The 17326-nt window shown below is 39.9% G+C and overlaps 1 protein-coding gene across 5 annotated transcripts in view; it reads right to left on the bottom strand.

Moving 5' to 3' along the window:
- Window positions 1–16654, bottom strand: part of LOC124303041 (homeodomain-interacting protein kinase 2) — a 29415-nt gene extending 12761 nt beyond the window's left edge. The window contains exons 1-4 of one of the 5 annotated variants that reach the window (XM_046759759.1): window positions 16575–16654; window positions 15289–15454; window positions 1085–1426; window positions 79–399 (exon numbers count right to left, since the gene is read on the bottom strand). In XM_046759759.1, the coding sequence (XP_046615715.1) occupies window positions 79–399; window positions 1085–1426; window positions 15289–15366 (741 nt within the window). In that variant the 5' untranslated portion in view covers window positions 15367–15454; window positions 16575–16654. Of the gene's footprint in view, window positions 1–78; window positions 417–1084; window positions 1427–3005; window positions 5668–15288; window positions 15455–16574 lie in introns of those variants that run through there. The other 4 variants (XM_046759756.1, XM_046759755.1, XM_046759757.1 and 1 more) reach the window with 4 other exon arrangements.
- Window positions 16655–17326: the final 672 nt, after the last annotated feature.

Here is a 17326-nt window from a genome sequence, read left to right as displayed (position 1 = left end):
GTCGATCATGCACCGTTTCCCCTCTTTTCTATATTTTCCATTGGATAAAGAGAGAGAGTAAAAACAAGGTATGTTTACCTGTCCGAACGTTCCTCTGCCCAAAAATTCCAGAACCTCGTACTGATTAGTCATAGAGTAAAGAACTTCGTGCTGAACCAACTGATAATCGCCATCTCCTTGCGGATTGCTACCGCCACCGCCGTTGCCCCCATTGCCAACTTGTTTACTGTGCGAAGTCATGCTGGATTGTTTATTATTCAGCTGCTGTTGTTGCTGCTGCTGCTGTGAAGAATGATGCTGCGAGCTCACGGTACTAGCCGTAGCGTTTGTCGTGTTAGTGTTAGTCGATTGGATCGCCAGTCCTTCACCATTACCTCCTTCTCGTGACCAAGACTTTCTCTGTAGAAGGAATATACCTTATAAAAAAATTTTATGCTGTCAATAAAATCTGGTAAAGTACCATTTTTCTTTTCGTTTTCCATTATCAGCAAACAGCGACTAATAAACAATTCGTTTCAATGTGTTGAGGTTGGTTTCAAAATACCAATAACAAGCTTGTATAATCTTTAGCCCAAGAAACTTTGAATCTGAACAATTGTTCAATCATATAATTAATTTTGCTATCCAGAATATGAAATCGTTAGAGATAAATTGTTCACTTTGATAGAAAATCATTGTATCTGATGCAAAGTCAGAATTTTAAAATCATTGCCCACAATAATGTTGACTTTTCAAACGCAAAACTTCGAAATTTAAAAACTTTCGTCGCTTGTTACATTCATCAAAACAAAGTAGTGAGCAAACGGTATGCATGCGTACACACGCATAGGGGATTACGGCTTCCAAGGGTACAATATAACTTTATCTCGAGTTGATTACTGTATCGACTCTGTTATCTTTAGTAAACTTCTGATACCTCTTTAGACTTGAGAAATAGAGAATTTATCTACCAGGTGGAAAAATTAGGTGGAAAGATTCCAACAGCATCAAAGTTGTTTCGAATGGCCTGCTCGTAAGGCGATTAAGACAACACGGGGTTGAGAAAAATACGACATGAAGTAAAACTACCAATTGATCTCAATACCTTCTGACCACAGCGCTGGTACGTGTCTAAAAGTTTAATAGTCGACGCGCGGACTAGAGTCTGTTGGTTGGGGCTTTTCTGCAGCGCATTATTGTGCAACGGACCAAATACAGTGTTGACCCCGCTCACAGCGTACTGTTGGATGCTAGTTGCGTTGTCCAACTGGTAGTCGGCAGATTGGACTTGCCCGTGCTGCTGGATAACTGGTTGACTAATGTTGTAGTCCAACTTTCGCTTCTTGCTATGTTGGTGAGCAGGGTTGATGCTGCTGCTGCTGTTGCTGCTGCTGCCGTTGACGCTGCTGCTCGTCTGCTGAGCTTGGATGAACATGTCACGCATTCCCTGAAACAATTGATATTTCATTATCATTTACAGCTTCTTTATTATCAAAAAATAATTCTGACGTGCTAACAATAAGCCTAGTCTGGCATCGGCGTTTGGATAAAAATAAAATAAAACAAAATTTACAACTAGCAATAAACACAGCCAGCTACAAAGAAATATCATTCAACAGGCTATTAAAATAATAATTAGATACTCGTCGTCGTTGCTGAGGTTTAAAAATACACTATATGCTCGTCAACTACTGACAATCGTACAAACTGTTCGAAAGGTAACGTTAGGTGTCTCGTCAGAGGATATGGAAAACAAAAACCAATACGAAAGGTGACAGAATACTAAAATCTGACTCTTACAACAAACTATCCAGCCGTCTCAAGCACAGTCTCGTATTTCCTTTCACTTTCATCCGATATTGTAGATTAAAACGATATTTTCATCTGAGCGTATCATCCACATCGCGAGTCTCAAATCAGAAATTATTGAAAGCTTGCAGATATATATGAAGGCGCAAGAATACCAATTATGCGAGTTATTTGTTCTTGGCATAATGCCAATTTAGCAGGGCCCACAATTCGGTTGATTTGAAAATCTGACGCGTTAAGTTTGAATACTTTTTTGTCAAGAGATTTCACCGTGATACCCAATATTGGAACCAAACATCCATCAGCCATTTTCTTGTATCTTAGAGCGAATGAAAATGTGTAAAATTTATGATAATGACGAATATGTTTCATGATTAACAAGGTAAACACCCAAGGTAATAATCCCAATAAAAATTATTGAACTGACGAACACAGCAACGACTTTGACTGCTATGGAAAACTGAGTTGGAGATCCATTTTGACTTTGCGGCACCATTTTCATCGACTAATTAATCAAATGATATAAAATAACAAATCACGCCTTAATTATCACAATTACTCCAATTACTGAACAGTAAATAACGACATATCATGGCCAGCTGAGTGGAAAGACTACTGTTTCAAAGTTACTATAATAATCACTTTCGAATCAACTATCATAACACTTCCTTCTATTGTAACTATGTTCATGCAATTGAGACGAAGAAGTGCAAGTATGTAACGCTACAACATTATTTTCTCTGCATTCGTTACATTCATCAGATATATGCAAAGGCAAATGAAATATTGTCAAGAGGAAGGAACAAAGCATGATGCTATGAAACTATAAACTAGCAAATAAATAGTTTAAACAAAAAGACTATCGCTGAGTAAAAGTGAGCCCTTATTGTATAAGTAGAAGAAAAAGGGTAAGACGGGGAGTTCCGAGCAAGAAGTCCAACATATTGGCAATGAAAGATAAGTCGCGTTCAAAAAAAGTGTGCATAAATTGTGATCATTGGGAAATTGGATATGAAGTGATTCCCGTCACACAGAGGGTTGGAAAAACAAAAAAAAGTGATCGACAAAGACACAAGTAAAAAACATAGGAGGCAGTGCAAGTAGAGCGAGTGTAACTAGATGAAGGCAAAGACAAGTCTCACAAGGTGTGCGATTTGTAACAAAACTAAAAAGAAATAACAACGATAACAACTTTGGCATTACTATCATTTGTTTACATTTTCCATTAGCTCAGCAGCTGTGCAGACGGAATCTCTTTTTAGACTTTCTTTCCTCTTTCTCTGTCGTGTAAGATTTCAATTAATAAACATCAGCGGAGGACGTTGTTTGTGTTTTTATTTTTTTTTGTTACTCCACCGGTATTTTTCTTCCCATTTATTTGTAACATTTGTTTTTTCAATTGTTGAATAATATCGGTTGCACGATCATTGGAGAAACTAAACTTTAGGATATCTGTATTACGAGATAGGCGAAGCCTGGTAGCTTCGCAGCTCTGTAGAATATCCACCAGTAGATGACGATGAGTGATAGCTGCTTAACGATGACAACGTCGACACGATGGAAGCTTGGGGGTGTGTTTATTTACGGTAAAAATTAACGATTGGTAAAAAATAAAAACGAAGTTTATAAATAACGAGCAATTGAAATGAAAACACAAGATCAGGAACAAACCGCTCCTACGCGTCGACGAAAAACACCGAAAAAGTAAGAAAATTGAAAAGAAAACATCACAATAACAACAACCATACGTAGTGCGTTGGTAGGGACGGTAGCGGTAGTGCATGTGTTTTATATGCTCATGTATGTATACGTACGCGTATTTTTACAATACGAGCGGATGTCAAAAATTCGAAGAAACAACGCCGAGGTGTGAACACAGACGCATACATGGACATGAAATGAGAATGAGCGCGACAGAGAATTCTTCTACGTTGCCTGCGAGGAGGAACAGACGTGAGGAGGGTAATCGAGCCCCCCACCCCCCTCCAATATGGCCGACCAGGACGACGATTCCGTTGTATTATTCGACCCGTGGTGAAAATATCGTCGAGCTGGACGTGTTTTCTCGCCTTTAAAACGTTCCTCCTTTACCGGACACATTATATCGTCTTGTTTGAAATTATTCTCTCCCTTCTCCTTTTTCACTCCTATCTCTCATATCGTAACTTCCTCGCTCCATTCATTCAACATTTCATATTTCTCCATGCCCTCTCCGACAGCTTTCGGTATAACGTTTTTGTTTTGTTTTGTTTTTTTCCTTCGCATGCGGCTAGGCAATTGATCATTTTCATGGTATTGTTTTTCGTACACGTTATAAAATCACACCTGTGCGTGTATACTCAAACACAGGTATTTATGTACCGCGAAACGGTGAGCCTTATGTTAGCTTGCTCAACTTTTGCGCATAGCTCCGACGACGTTCTTTCTTTTCTTTCGCTTCGATACTCAACGTGAATCATACATGTATATTAAGATCTGATAATAATACACAGTTAGCGTTGTTTCGCTGTCAAATCCAGGGTTATTATATTATTACCTCTCACAATTCGGCCGGTCTCTCTCCGAGGAGCCCACAAGTAGTAGTTTCATAACGACATCGTCAACATCATCGTAGTCGTAGTAGTAGCAGTAGTAGCAGTCGTAGCAGTATTGTCTCATGGATGCGACAATAACTGACCGAGATTAAAAGATTTTTTTAGAAGTAAAAAAAAAAAAAACGAAACTACCCAACACGTAACAAAGAAAAAAAAAAAAAGAACAGGGTAGGGAGAACGCACTGGGTTGGCGTTTATCGTTCGCTTCTGACTTTCCGTCCCGTTTGTTTTTGTTTTATGATTTTTTCGCGTTACTCTTTCTCTCTTTCTCTTTCTATCCGCAACGATACTGCCCGAGGTCTCCTCCTCGGCGGCGGGGTCAGCCTTCGGCGAAGCGCAAGCAGTAACAGTCGACGACGATATTCTCAGCCATCTTGTCGTGTCCCCAAAAATGATCCAAGCAAGCTGCTGGTTCCTGGTACAGAGTTCGGGCTCGTTCGTTTTTGTACGGCACGATATAGAGACACGTATGATTCTGTAGTCGGGTTTCCACAAGTTGTGTTCAGTCGCAGCTCGCGAACGCTGTCCGATATTTAAAAAGTAAAGAAAAAAAAAAAAAAACAGTACACGCGCGCATACACGGAGAAACAAACACAAGTCACAGGAGGCGAGAAGCCTACGTCATCCCTTTCCCTACGCACAAAACACTGCACCCACACAGGCGCACACACACACAACCTTTCACATCGAATACGAAACGCACCACTGCTGCTGTTGCTGCTGCTGCCTCGATATTACCGAATGATTGTTATTTTCCATGTTATTATGTGTGCTTTATTTTCACCACAATCGCGAACGTGCGCTCTCTCGCTCGCAGATACATTCACATACGGAGAGAGAGAGAGAGAAACGTTACGCACTGTTTAATGTTCTTCAAGTTTAGATTATCATCGTCACCAGCACCACCACCGACCGGCGCGAGCACCAATATTCACCCATATTATCGCACCTACGTGGGCTGCGTATCACTGCCGATTAGTTACACGCGTTTCGTGGTTAATCCTTTAAATAAATAATAATGTTTTACCGAGGGGCGAGTAGCCAACTTCCATTCACCCTCGATATCGCTTCGGCAGTACTCATTTCACGCTCTCTCCGGTGTTCTCTCCTCTTTCGTTTCTCGCCGCGCACCGCCAGACACACTACACCCACCGGCGGTTCTTTTTCTTTTTTCCTTTTTGCTTTTTCCACGATCGCGAAACTCTCGCGACGAACGAAACGGCCGACTCTACTCTCGGCAACGATTCGCCTGCCCGCTGCTCGCTAGCTGGCGACGACTGCTGCTGCCAGTGCTGCCAGTCCGTGGCCGTTCGTGAAACTTCGCCAAAACTCGGCTAGCCTCGGCTGTTTACGTGCGCGCACTTTCCGCTCACTTGCTCGTGTGTGCGTGGCTGTTTGTGTCCGTCGCGACGCCGCTGACGCCGGCGGTTGTGATGACGAAGCGACTGGCTGGAGGGGCCGCTCGACGATTTCACCGGCAGCCCGCCGCCTTTCGTTAATTATCCTCCAATATTGCGGATCGCATGACAAGAAGAACTAACAATGATAATATTAAGCATATTGTAATCGCTTCTAACACGAATCAAGTGGCTACTGAACCATGGCTACATCGCTTCTTATTTGTTAACTTAATTTTTTTTTTTCTTTTTTTTTCTTTATTCGTCCAATCGCTGACCCGTTTATCGCCCCGAGATACGTGCGTGTACGTATTTATTATACGTGCAAAATCCGGAATCCACACTATCGGCGGGCGCCTGTACATAAAATGTATCGTACAACTCGCTGAACTTGATTCTCGATTGCTCGTATTGAATGCGTGAATTTTTAATAAGAAATTGATCGAATCTCAATTATAGACCGCGTGTCGACACATGTAAGAGCGTAAAAAAAAATCCTTTATTTCTTGCTGAAATTCGATCAGTTTCATCATTTCTAACCACATTATAGATACATAATAATCTATAGCACCCGTTTCGTTCGCTACTAGGTTTCTCGACGCGTGACGTCGTCCGCCAATAAAGGGCAGCATTTTCTCACTGTCAGTCAAATTGACAAGGAATTAGGTGTACGAGAAATAAACACAGGGATGATTAAGCGTTTCAGGGTTCGAAAGTGAAGGAGAAAGAGAAGGAGAAAACGACTGAAGTGAAGAAAAATGTGGAATTTGACATATAATTGTCGAAGAAAAATTTCTATTTATAAGAATTTCCACCCCTCTTCCACCGACCTTACTTGACCAGTACGTAGCAGTGTACGTGTAACCAGAGTACATAATCTTGACTGTATGTATGCATATTCGTCTGACTTATTCATTTCTCATCCTTCTTCTCTGTTAGTGCAGCACTGCAGGTAATATTAACTCGAAAAATTTTCTTTTCTTCTTTCTTTTGGCTGATTCGCATCTTTCGTGGGTGCCGTGCGCAAAATTATAAAAGAATCCGCTATACGTATAGCTACGCTGTATACGTACTATACCTATACTATACAACCATACATACAACGAAAATCTAAAATTATATAGGTAAGCGAGTTGATGCTCGTATGCATCCCGGATCACTCGAAATATACTCTCTCTTTGTATACTTCACTTTGGTGTATTTATTTAGCTTCAATTTTGTTACTCTATTTCTACATGCGAAAATAAAAATCGCCATGCACGGTGATCTGTATGCACATAAATAAATGTTATACAGACTCTTTCGAGAATCCGCCTGCGTATTTCTGACCGTGCGATTATAAATACCCTAGGAATCGAATATTGTGTATACGAGTTGCGACAAACCGGAGCAAATTCCGTTTCAAATTTCGCACAAAGTGGGCTTACAACGTCTGTTAACGATGTGCAAGAATTCGTATTCAACAGACACAAACGTACCTCCCACGAGGAATTTATTATTTTTTTCAGCCAATAAGAATTCATCGTATTAATTCAAATTGTCAGTTATTCGATCGTGCAACAATAAAAAATAAATAAAAAATATGACGTCCGCCTGGGCGCAGGCAACTGAACACGCGTTGATGTAATCCGTGAGTTCCGCGCTCGGGAGATAAAATCGAAAGTTTCACCATTTACGGAGGGTAATGAAAAATATGGTAAAACAATGATTTAGATTTTACAGCTTATCATTCGTAAGTATTTAATCGAATCGACGATTAGTTATTTATTTCCATTCACAGAGGGCCCTAATTCCCAACAAGGAACTTCTTGAAAGATTTGAATAGGCCGAGGAAACACGTACCTACGCATAAAATTAATGCTTATCTACCTGAGCAATCTAAATGATTAGACGAAATTGCGGTGTATTCAGGGTTGAAATAATAAACCACGCTCATGCAAAATTTTGTAAACCTCAGCACAGAGTTATTGGCGCGTCCCGGGTTTTGTTCCGGGACTATCGAAACGCGGTAAATCCCCGTTTGAAAAGTTTCTCTAGGTAAATACATTGTTGTACGAGGATATAAATTATACCCGCTTGGTCTGATCATACACCTCAAACCTGAACGAGAATTTCTTTTAATGAGATTTGCAGAATTTGAATGACATAACCGTGTAGGTACGTAGCTTTACAAAAGCATACGGGCAAAAGTCATAAAATTAAAGTTAATAATAAAGTGCTCTGATAAAAACAAACGTTTAAACGATCCGCAGGGAGGAAAATCCGCAAAGGGTTATCTTCCATAACGTTATCTTCCAACCATACTATACATATTTCCCCTGTGATATTTATGGAGGTATCATATTGTAATTGGTTTCAAACAAAATTCAAAAGATCTGTCGCATAAATTAAAATTTATGAAATAAATTTCTTAAATCAAAAGTCTTTATATGCCTATAACTATAAATATATACCTAATTTTGAACCCTCCATTTATATAACCTGACATCTGGGTGGTCCCGGACGTTGTGCAGATATGCGATCCGCGAATTTTCCAATGCATCGCGCAATATACGCGCGTTACCGGCTACCTAGCCGTGTGTAAATAATAATTAATTAATGCCCCGTTGCGCGACACATGGCACGCACGCTGCTCAATGTATGGTGCCGAATATCCCGTCACTGCATCTCAGGTCTGTGTATATTAATTCCCATACCCTGTACGGTATGATAAATTATCGGTAAAACAAAATTACAGAAAAAAAAAACATAAGGAAACTGTGAAGTTTGACGAGATTTTTTTTCATTCATTTTTTTAAACTCAATCACTCGTTTATAAATGAAAACCTTCCAAAGTAAAACTTGAACGAAATTTTCTTCTCGCGTTTGTTGTAGAATTGCTAGAAATTTTGCGAAATTGCAGTCGAAGAACGAAAAATACGATACACAGGAAAACTGATTTGGAAAAAGAAATTCCGCTGAAATAAATGACGTCATGCAGTTACTGATTTTGTAATAATCACAAAGGGCGCGAATTCCTCTCGGTACATTCGTGCCATTATTGTAGCAGAAGGAAAGAGGTGTACACAAATATAGAAGAGGAGGGGTTAAAAATTCAGTATCCTCTCGATGTGAAACCTTATAATACAAGCGAAGTTTAAGTTACAAAAATCGGTCGTCAGTTTCGTCGCCTGCAGGACCAAGGAGGCGTGCATTACCTGGGGTTCTCTCCCATATTCGCCATATGGCCGATGTACCAGCGCGTATGTCCCCCGCATGGAATTAATAGCTCGTTATAATATGGCCCATACAGTTCAGGCGCTGCAGGACCGTTGATCACGAATTAGACAATCGAACAAGGGGCGATTAATAAAAACGTGATGCGTCCAGGTCGTTCGTTTACTTGAAAATTATAACACCCGTTAAATCTATTTGTACAACATGGTTGGAATTGTATAATACTGACAAATGGATGGAACAATCTAGTAAATTGATAGAACCGATATTTTATTTTTACCGGGAAAAAGCCTACATGTGAAAAGAAAATAATGCATTCTTGATAAATTTTGTTAGATACAATATGGACGGATACCGTATATGCATTTCGGTTTACGGTTGTCCCGAAGAGAAGCCCCGCGCTTTCGGATCGAACGGTTCGGTACCTCGAGTGAGTGAACGGTTTATAATACTCAACCCCATTCCCGTTCAATCCGGAAGTATCTATAGATATCGGATGTTCGCTTAAAGGGTTTCTCATCGAGGATGCGATATATGCGAGAACACGAGCTTCTACATGTATAATATACCTCGCATGGCCGGAAATAACGGAAATTCTGGTAATATAACCGTTGGCTGAAGAACTGGTAAGTCGGAAGAACAAACGTGAAAACGAAAGAAAGTAAAAACGTGCAGACGCTTCGCAAAAAATTTACTGCAGAAGAGAAAACAGTTCGTCTGATGGATCACTACGGATTATTTATGACGAGGTATATAATATAATTGGTATTTCAAGCATTATGTCTATTTTTTTTTCTAAACTGTGAATATTCGAGTATTCTCGAAATTACACACGTACTTGGTAGAAGTTTTTGAACAGCTCATTTTGCCTTTCCACTCCAATACTTCTTTACTAGAGATTAAATTTACTCCTCGCCACATTCATTTCGTTATTAAAAAACGAAAATATTTGTTTCCCTTTGAGTCGCGTAATTGCTTTTGGAACGATTTTACGAACAAGAAACGCTTGGGATCGTTATCGACCCCATTGATGAGTTAGAAGGTAGAACAGAACATGCGCGTTTTCTTGGATCAGGACTGAAGTATTTTTTCCGAGCGCATTTTTCTTATCGACACTTTATCGACACGTCCTTACATTGCGACCGGGAAAAGATAAAGCTACGGATGTGGTGGGCGAAAACCGAGTGAATGTGCATTGTTGGTATATTCTCCACAAACTTGAAAACATGTTGCTAATGCAACGACAATATTTTTTACACTTAAACACAAACTTGTAGGGTCAATTGCAAACATAACGCGCAGAAATAGGTCGAGAAGTTTCCGCCTTCCCTCGCCCCGTTTTACCGCGCCGCACTTCCACAGGCTTTTAGAGGTCAGACGGCTATTACACGGTCTTTAATCTTGAATCTAAGAAATGTCCACCCACTTCCGACAATCTCCCGGAAACGAAGTACCGAATGAATGACGCATAAGTACACGCATTGCGAATAACAGGTAGAAAGAGAAAAAAAAAAAGAAGAGATTCACGTTTTTGCATAGTAGAATAGTTTGATAATAACTTGCGAAATGTTTCATTCCCCGTTACAGAAGTGTTGTTGACCCTTTGAAGCATACAGTTTTCCTTGCAGTCAAATACCTTGAAACTGGATAGATAAGGGTTCTCGATATTGCTGATTTCAAAAATGGGGTTAGGTCTGGGAAATTCTCAAAATTCAAAATGGCGGTTCTAATATGGTGGACTGAAAATGTGAACGCCATTGGAATGGCTCGGAAATGCACACTCAGGTTTTTTTATGGGACTTCGAATACGATTCCGTTGTCAGAATTACAGCATCAAAGATGACGGATCTGAATTCAGAATGACGAAATTCGATATAGCGGATTCATTTTGGAGGTCAAAAAATAAAAAAAATTGATCGCACTTGCTCGAAATTTGCTGCTTGACGGTTTTTCGGGGTCGTTGATAATGAATTTAAAACCGTAATAGCGACTTCCTTAACCCTTCATGAATGCAGACAATAAACGCGTTTTCACCAGAAGACTTCGAGGCCGCTCGGCTGGATTTTTTTTTTTTTTATACTTTGAATCCACCATATTGGATCCGCGATCTTGAATTTTGGAATTTTTACGTCGAATTCATTTCAGCGATCCCAAAAACCCAAGATTACGGAGTTCCACTTTTGTAGCCCGCATAATCTTCCCGCAATTACATTTACTCTGTAAAAACAGTCATTTTCAAGACTGCTTATTAATAGCGCTCACTGTATTCGCGGAATCATCGTAATCCCTCCTAAAACATCGTCATTCGCGAAGTGAAAATATGCATAAAACATTACAGCGCAATGCTAAACTTGAATTTAAATCTTGGATAAATGATTCAAAAAAGTTGTCTCGTAGATGAGACGCTGTGCCGCAAAGGGTTGATACGTGAAATGGTGATGAAAATAGAATAAAATAAAATAAATTGAAACATGTGCATATATTGCATATATGAATAATAATACGATAGATACATGCATGTGAAATGCGTGGGGCAGCCCGATGGGAAATTCGGGGCTAAAAGTGACCAACTTCCGGTCCACGTGAACTGATTTCTGTGGGAATCGAAGAAATTCCGTGTGAATATATTATACCATGTACATTGTACGTACGCATAATATATCTAATTGCATTAATAACAGGTTTTCGGACCGTTTTTCCCATGTTTGCAGACTATTCGTCATTACAATACTTACCTAATACGGAAAATGACATTGTCCACGCATTTGCTTTAATATTATATTTCAAAAAATTTGTTTCTTTTCCGTTTTCTTTTCCATTCTGTTTTTTTCTTTTTTTTTTATCATCGACGATCGAAGCGACGACGTACTGCTCGGATGGATGAAACTCGATAGTAATGGATCAAATTATCAATATACATGTATGTATGTATACGTATATAATGCATCAAGCCATGCAGGGCAGATGACACTTTCGAAACTTGACACGATCAATTTCGTACGGGATGCGAGTGTACAGCGTGTATTATAACATAACCCAGACACGCATATCCGACTTGTCATATAGCATATTATATACACATATTGTCAGCTGCAGCAGCGAACTATAACGCAACGGAAATCCAAGTTCACTATAATTAATCGTTGAATAATCGCGAAAGGAATCCAGAGAGTAATACTATTTGGAATAAAAATAACTAACGGTGGATTAGAAACGTTGCCGAAATCTTTCGTTATTGTAAATCGGAGAAAGAGCTGATTAAATAGTATGTTGTGTAACGAGGAGGCAAACTCTGTGTTTTGTCGGGCCGAGGGTAAGTTTGCAATACGAGTCGTAAGTGAGCACGCGTCCGAGCCGAAGACGAATATTGCAAATAAGCGAGGCGAAAAGAGCGTTGCCTCCTTGTTGCACACGATTCCTTGTATAACGAGAGTATGTTACGCGTTTTTTCACAAAGCACGAAATTGAGGCTAAGGTCGCGTGATGTTGGATTTCTTCGCGACGGCGCATGCGCGCAGTACAGAAAATACCACTTTTGACTCATAGGTGTTGAAAGTGGTCTTTTCATGGACCGTCGTAGAAACGGGTACTTTGTGCACGGAAAACACGCATAGGACAAGCTCGCGTTACATAAGGATAAATAACCGACTGAACTAGGTCGAGGAATCGCAAATATAAACTTATATTAATTTTTCAAAGGCACGGCACAGCGCATAATTGACTCTATTGCTGATGTAACGATCATAGCCGATCGATTAGAGGGTCGAAGTATGAGAGCTCATTAGTCTTACACGTAGGCATAGGCACAGTACCTTCCGGGGCAGCGGTCTATTAATCGTTGTTTGTCGTGGTACTTAGCGCTGCGGAGAACGATGACGGGGTGCAATTAGCGAGTCGAGTTAACACACACTCGGATCGTAGAATGTGTGTGGCGTTGTGATAATAATGATAGTAATACGTGAACCAACGTCGCATTGATTTATGGAGAGTAAAAACATCTGTCCGGCATGCGTGAAGTCACGGCTCAGCTGTTCCCGATCCCGGAAAGTAGAAACCCCCGCACAAACAGGAATTTACACGTCACGCGTGTCGTCGTTTCACGGTGACGTTGAAACACAGTAGGTATAATAATTCACCGTGAATTCCCGTCAACCCCGCAGGCACTGCTGGGTGTTTGTTACACCCATACGTGCAGCCTTTTGCACACATAACTCCGGTATTCTCGTCGACTTTTCAGTCACCAACCTATTTGTCGACACCGTAACGGTTTTAGGGTCAATACGAACTATTACAAGCTCCCTGCAGCTTTGAGTCAGACGAAATTCATGATCCGCGTGCAGGCACGCGTCGATATGTGCATGCGTGCAACGTGCACGCTTTAATTCACCTCTAATCAAACCTGAAATCAACTTACAAAGGAGATTGGAACTCGGAGTGAAACGAGTCGGGGTTGAATTGATGTATAGAGAAAAAATGCGGAAGGGTCAAGTCGTTTTCTTGCTGCACTGCAATCACTCGGCATGGTTTCGCAGCCCTGCAAAACAACTTGTGCAATATCCATATGTAGCTGTTCACCCGACGCACGCACGTGTAAAAAGTTCCATCTTTCCGGTGAATCGAACAACGGATTGAATACCCAAAGTTTTTGTTGCAATAACGCATTTCATGTATTAAACAGATCGTCAGTGGGAAGAAGAAAAAAATTACGACGCAGTGATTTACGAAATTTCTCTACCATTTTGTCAAGATATAGATTTATTAGGATGCGTATGATTCGTGAGTAATTGATGTTTTTTTTTCTTTTTTTCTTACCCGACATAAAATTCAACCTCAGATTCACCGTAAGACAAATAAATGACACATTGGTTTACTCTTTTGAGGTTTACCATAGATATAAACCCAGCTGATTCACTTGCGGTTGTAATTCTGTGAGGGAGAAGAGAGAAAATCCAAGAAAAATAAACAGAAGAAGCTGGTGATATGAAACAAGGTCATTTACCGTACATTGTCACGGATCATTTCTGGCACGCTTATTCTTCGTACTAACTATTGCATAACGGAGCTGCGGGCATCGGATTCGAGATATTGATAAGCTGTCGAGAAGCATTCCGTGCCGAATGGCGACGCGGGGAATCTCACGATCCCCATAAACAACATTTGTAATTCCCCGCTTGTAAGTTCCCCTGATTGAAATCTACTTCAACTGTGGTTAACCATCGGAGCGCAAAGTCAAACGGCTCGGTCGTTTCGGCGACTGGCAAAACAATGTATTAAACAATAAATCGTATTCGCGTTATAAAGAGAAATAGGAATGAAAGATTTTCTCAACTTTTTGAGGTTCTTCTTCGATTTGAGAACCGAGAAAATTATCAGTCGCGGCAAAATAAGGCAGCAACGCCAATTTCAGTGTGAATTGCGTCGACGATTTCATCATAGATATTCGAAAAGGGACTTTCGACGTTTTCTATTATACCCCTTGGCTGAAGGAGACAAATTGCATGCTGCACTATGAAACGGACTGTCCTTTTTCTGCTGGACAAAGCAGCAAGCCCAACGGCCGGCTGCATGGGACAATTTTTTCTTCTCTTCGATTTCATTATCCCTTAGTTGGTCGTAAATACTTGCCATTTGGCGAACTCTTTCAATGGCATTGCAGCCCACGAAATTTTGGCGTTCGCAGTTAGAGTCGCAGGATGATAAATGAACAAGGTGTGAAAATAGTCTCATCTAAATTGCCCATTTTGCTTATTACATTAGTAAGTGAGTGTGGTTTTGACTCGGAGTAATGTAAATTGGTTTTTTTTTTTAATTTTTCTTTCTTCAAAGAAAAAAAACTGAGATAAGTAGATTCCTTGTATAATCTAACTAATGATACCTGATCAGCGGATTGTATTATATTCGCTGAATATAATAACACGGTATCCCGGTAAGAAAATATTTTTATACGATAAGATAAATTTATAAGAAATGTTACCTCGAATTTAACCTAACAAAATTCTGAAAAATTATATGCGTATAATTTTATATTTTTTCATATAACTTTATAATATTTTATCCAAATTTATGAAATTATTTAAGGTTATGTCAAACCTAAGTTTCTTTCAAAGTTCTGTATGATTTCATGCAAATTCATAAAGTTGGATAAAATTATTAAAATTTATTTAAACTTATAAAGAATAATATAAAATTGCATGGGTGTGATAATTTTATATAATTTTATCATGTCAAATTGGAGATAAAATTTCATATGAATTTATCTGATCGTATAGAAGCATTTTTTCTCGGAAACCTACAATTTTTCTCCGTGTCGTCGATTCGCCGATGTAATGAAATACATGGAACCGTTGAAGATTTAGCCGAGTTGGATTCATTGGAAATTTTACTCTCAATTCAATGCCATTCCATGCCGATCTGCCACATCGTGTGGTGCGATGACCACCAAAGACGCGTAAGTCAGACCTAAAACACAAGAAAAACCGCAGATTATTCAAGTTTGACCGCATCAGTATTCAAATGGTATAAATTAGCGGGGTTACATTCATTGCATTAGTAGAGGACCCTTATTCGACATCCTACTGAAAAATATTACTACCCAAATCGCGCTGGGTGATGAAATAACCAAAGGTTAGCAAAACTTTTGAGTTTTCCCCCACGTTTGTTGGTAAAACAATTTTTTCGCAGCTCACTCCCGAGATAGAAAATCAAAAAAATTTCCATCGATTATTATTATTATAATCAATGCTACCACTCTTACCAGTCAATTTCCATTACAACATTTGTTTTCGTTGCTGCGGTAATAGAATGTCATGAGTTCTCAAATAAGAAAGTGGAAGGGGAAACTTGTGTCATCCCGCTGATGTAAATTTTCAAACGCACAAGTTAAAAGCACGTGATTCAAATCAGGATACCGATTGTAGGAATTGTTGGGATTCTCGGTAAGCTTGGCTCGAATCGACCTGCACTAACCGCCGCTTATCAATACTTGGGATCGCGAGGCCGAATTTTCGACCGGAAATCGACCCATTCTGTGACCGTAAGCCCAGAAGCGAGAAGAGAGAGAAGAAACAAAAAATACGGTAGGTAGAATGCTTCTGCTACGTATTACGATACTGTTATAGAAGAAGTGGTGAACACGAGCCCTGTATACCCATACGACAATGACAGTTTGATTTCCCGGTACATCTGTTAAAGCAAAGCGGTGTTTAGCCGGACCGATTTCAGGACTGTAATTACAGGGTGCACAATTACAGCAGCGGTTTGATATTTCACTATTTACATCGAATCAAAACCCCTTTTTGTCTGCGGGGGTTGCAGTTGCCGTTATCGAGGGTTATTATATACTTACAACATGCCCAACGTACAATACGGAAATTTCTATGCGGTTTGAACTTTGACGAAGGTATACGTGGGTGGTTGTGCGTTACAGGTAAAAGTGGTACGTAATAAGTAGGGGTGTGCGTGTAAGGCGGGTTATACGTGCGTGAATTCGTGGTGAGTAGGAAGTGGTTTTTATCTCGTGCGTTTCATTATACGTTTTGTACAAATGCAGTGTGCCGCATTCGCACACTGCGCACTCTACCGCACGTGTATTATCCATTGATGACGATGCAGCTGGTTGCTTCCCGATTCGAGGGAATTTTCGTCAGCTTTCGTCAGTTTTCGAGGCACGTATCAGGAAGAAGGGGAAGAGGCTTAAGAGCTGAAGATCGATGTAAAAAACCGAACGTTCAGGTATGAAGACAATCGGGAACATCTGCACGGAAAGAAAAATATTGTAAATTTTACATCTACCGGGGTGAATAACAGGCAAGTGTAACAGTTATTGACCCTTTCATTTTTCAAAATTATAAATTGACGGCACAAATTGTGAATTTCTCGGTGACTAAAATCAATTTCCTACAGGGTTAAACACTGCAGATTTATTTTTTGGTAATTTTAAAAAAGCTAAATATTTGGGACAGGTTCAATAACTGGTACGCTTACTTTAACCGGACAGCACTTTTTTGGAGTTTAATCTGCGGCAATTGTGGCCAGATTTACAAATCCGATAATGAGAGTTACAATGCCAATAGTAAATGTTACAATATGCTCACGCATATCTGCGACAATCGATGTGAATTTGACTCCAAAAGAGTGCTGTCCATATATTCATCACGACCGATGCAAAATCTGTATTACATTTTTTTTCGCGTGGGTTTTTCCGATGTGGCAAATTTGCGGAGTCACTTCTTGGTTGATCTCGTATGGAATTCGCACTAATCAAGGTTCACAACAGTTCGCACTGCCAACTTATTAGTTGAATATGATATGCATATCGGTACTGTATACGCA

This window comes from Neodiprion virginianus, chromosome 4, assembly GCF_021901495.1.
Source record: "Neodiprion virginianus isolate iyNeoVirg1 chromosome 4, iyNeoVirg1.1, whole genome shotgun sequence".
In the NCBI taxonomy this organism is placed as follows: domain Eukaryota; kingdom Metazoa; phylum Arthropoda; class Insecta; order Hymenoptera; family Diprionidae; genus Neodiprion; species Neodiprion virginianus.
The sequence above is the reverse complement of the archived record's forward strand: the minus strand, read 5'-3'. Positions and strand labels throughout refer to the sequence as shown.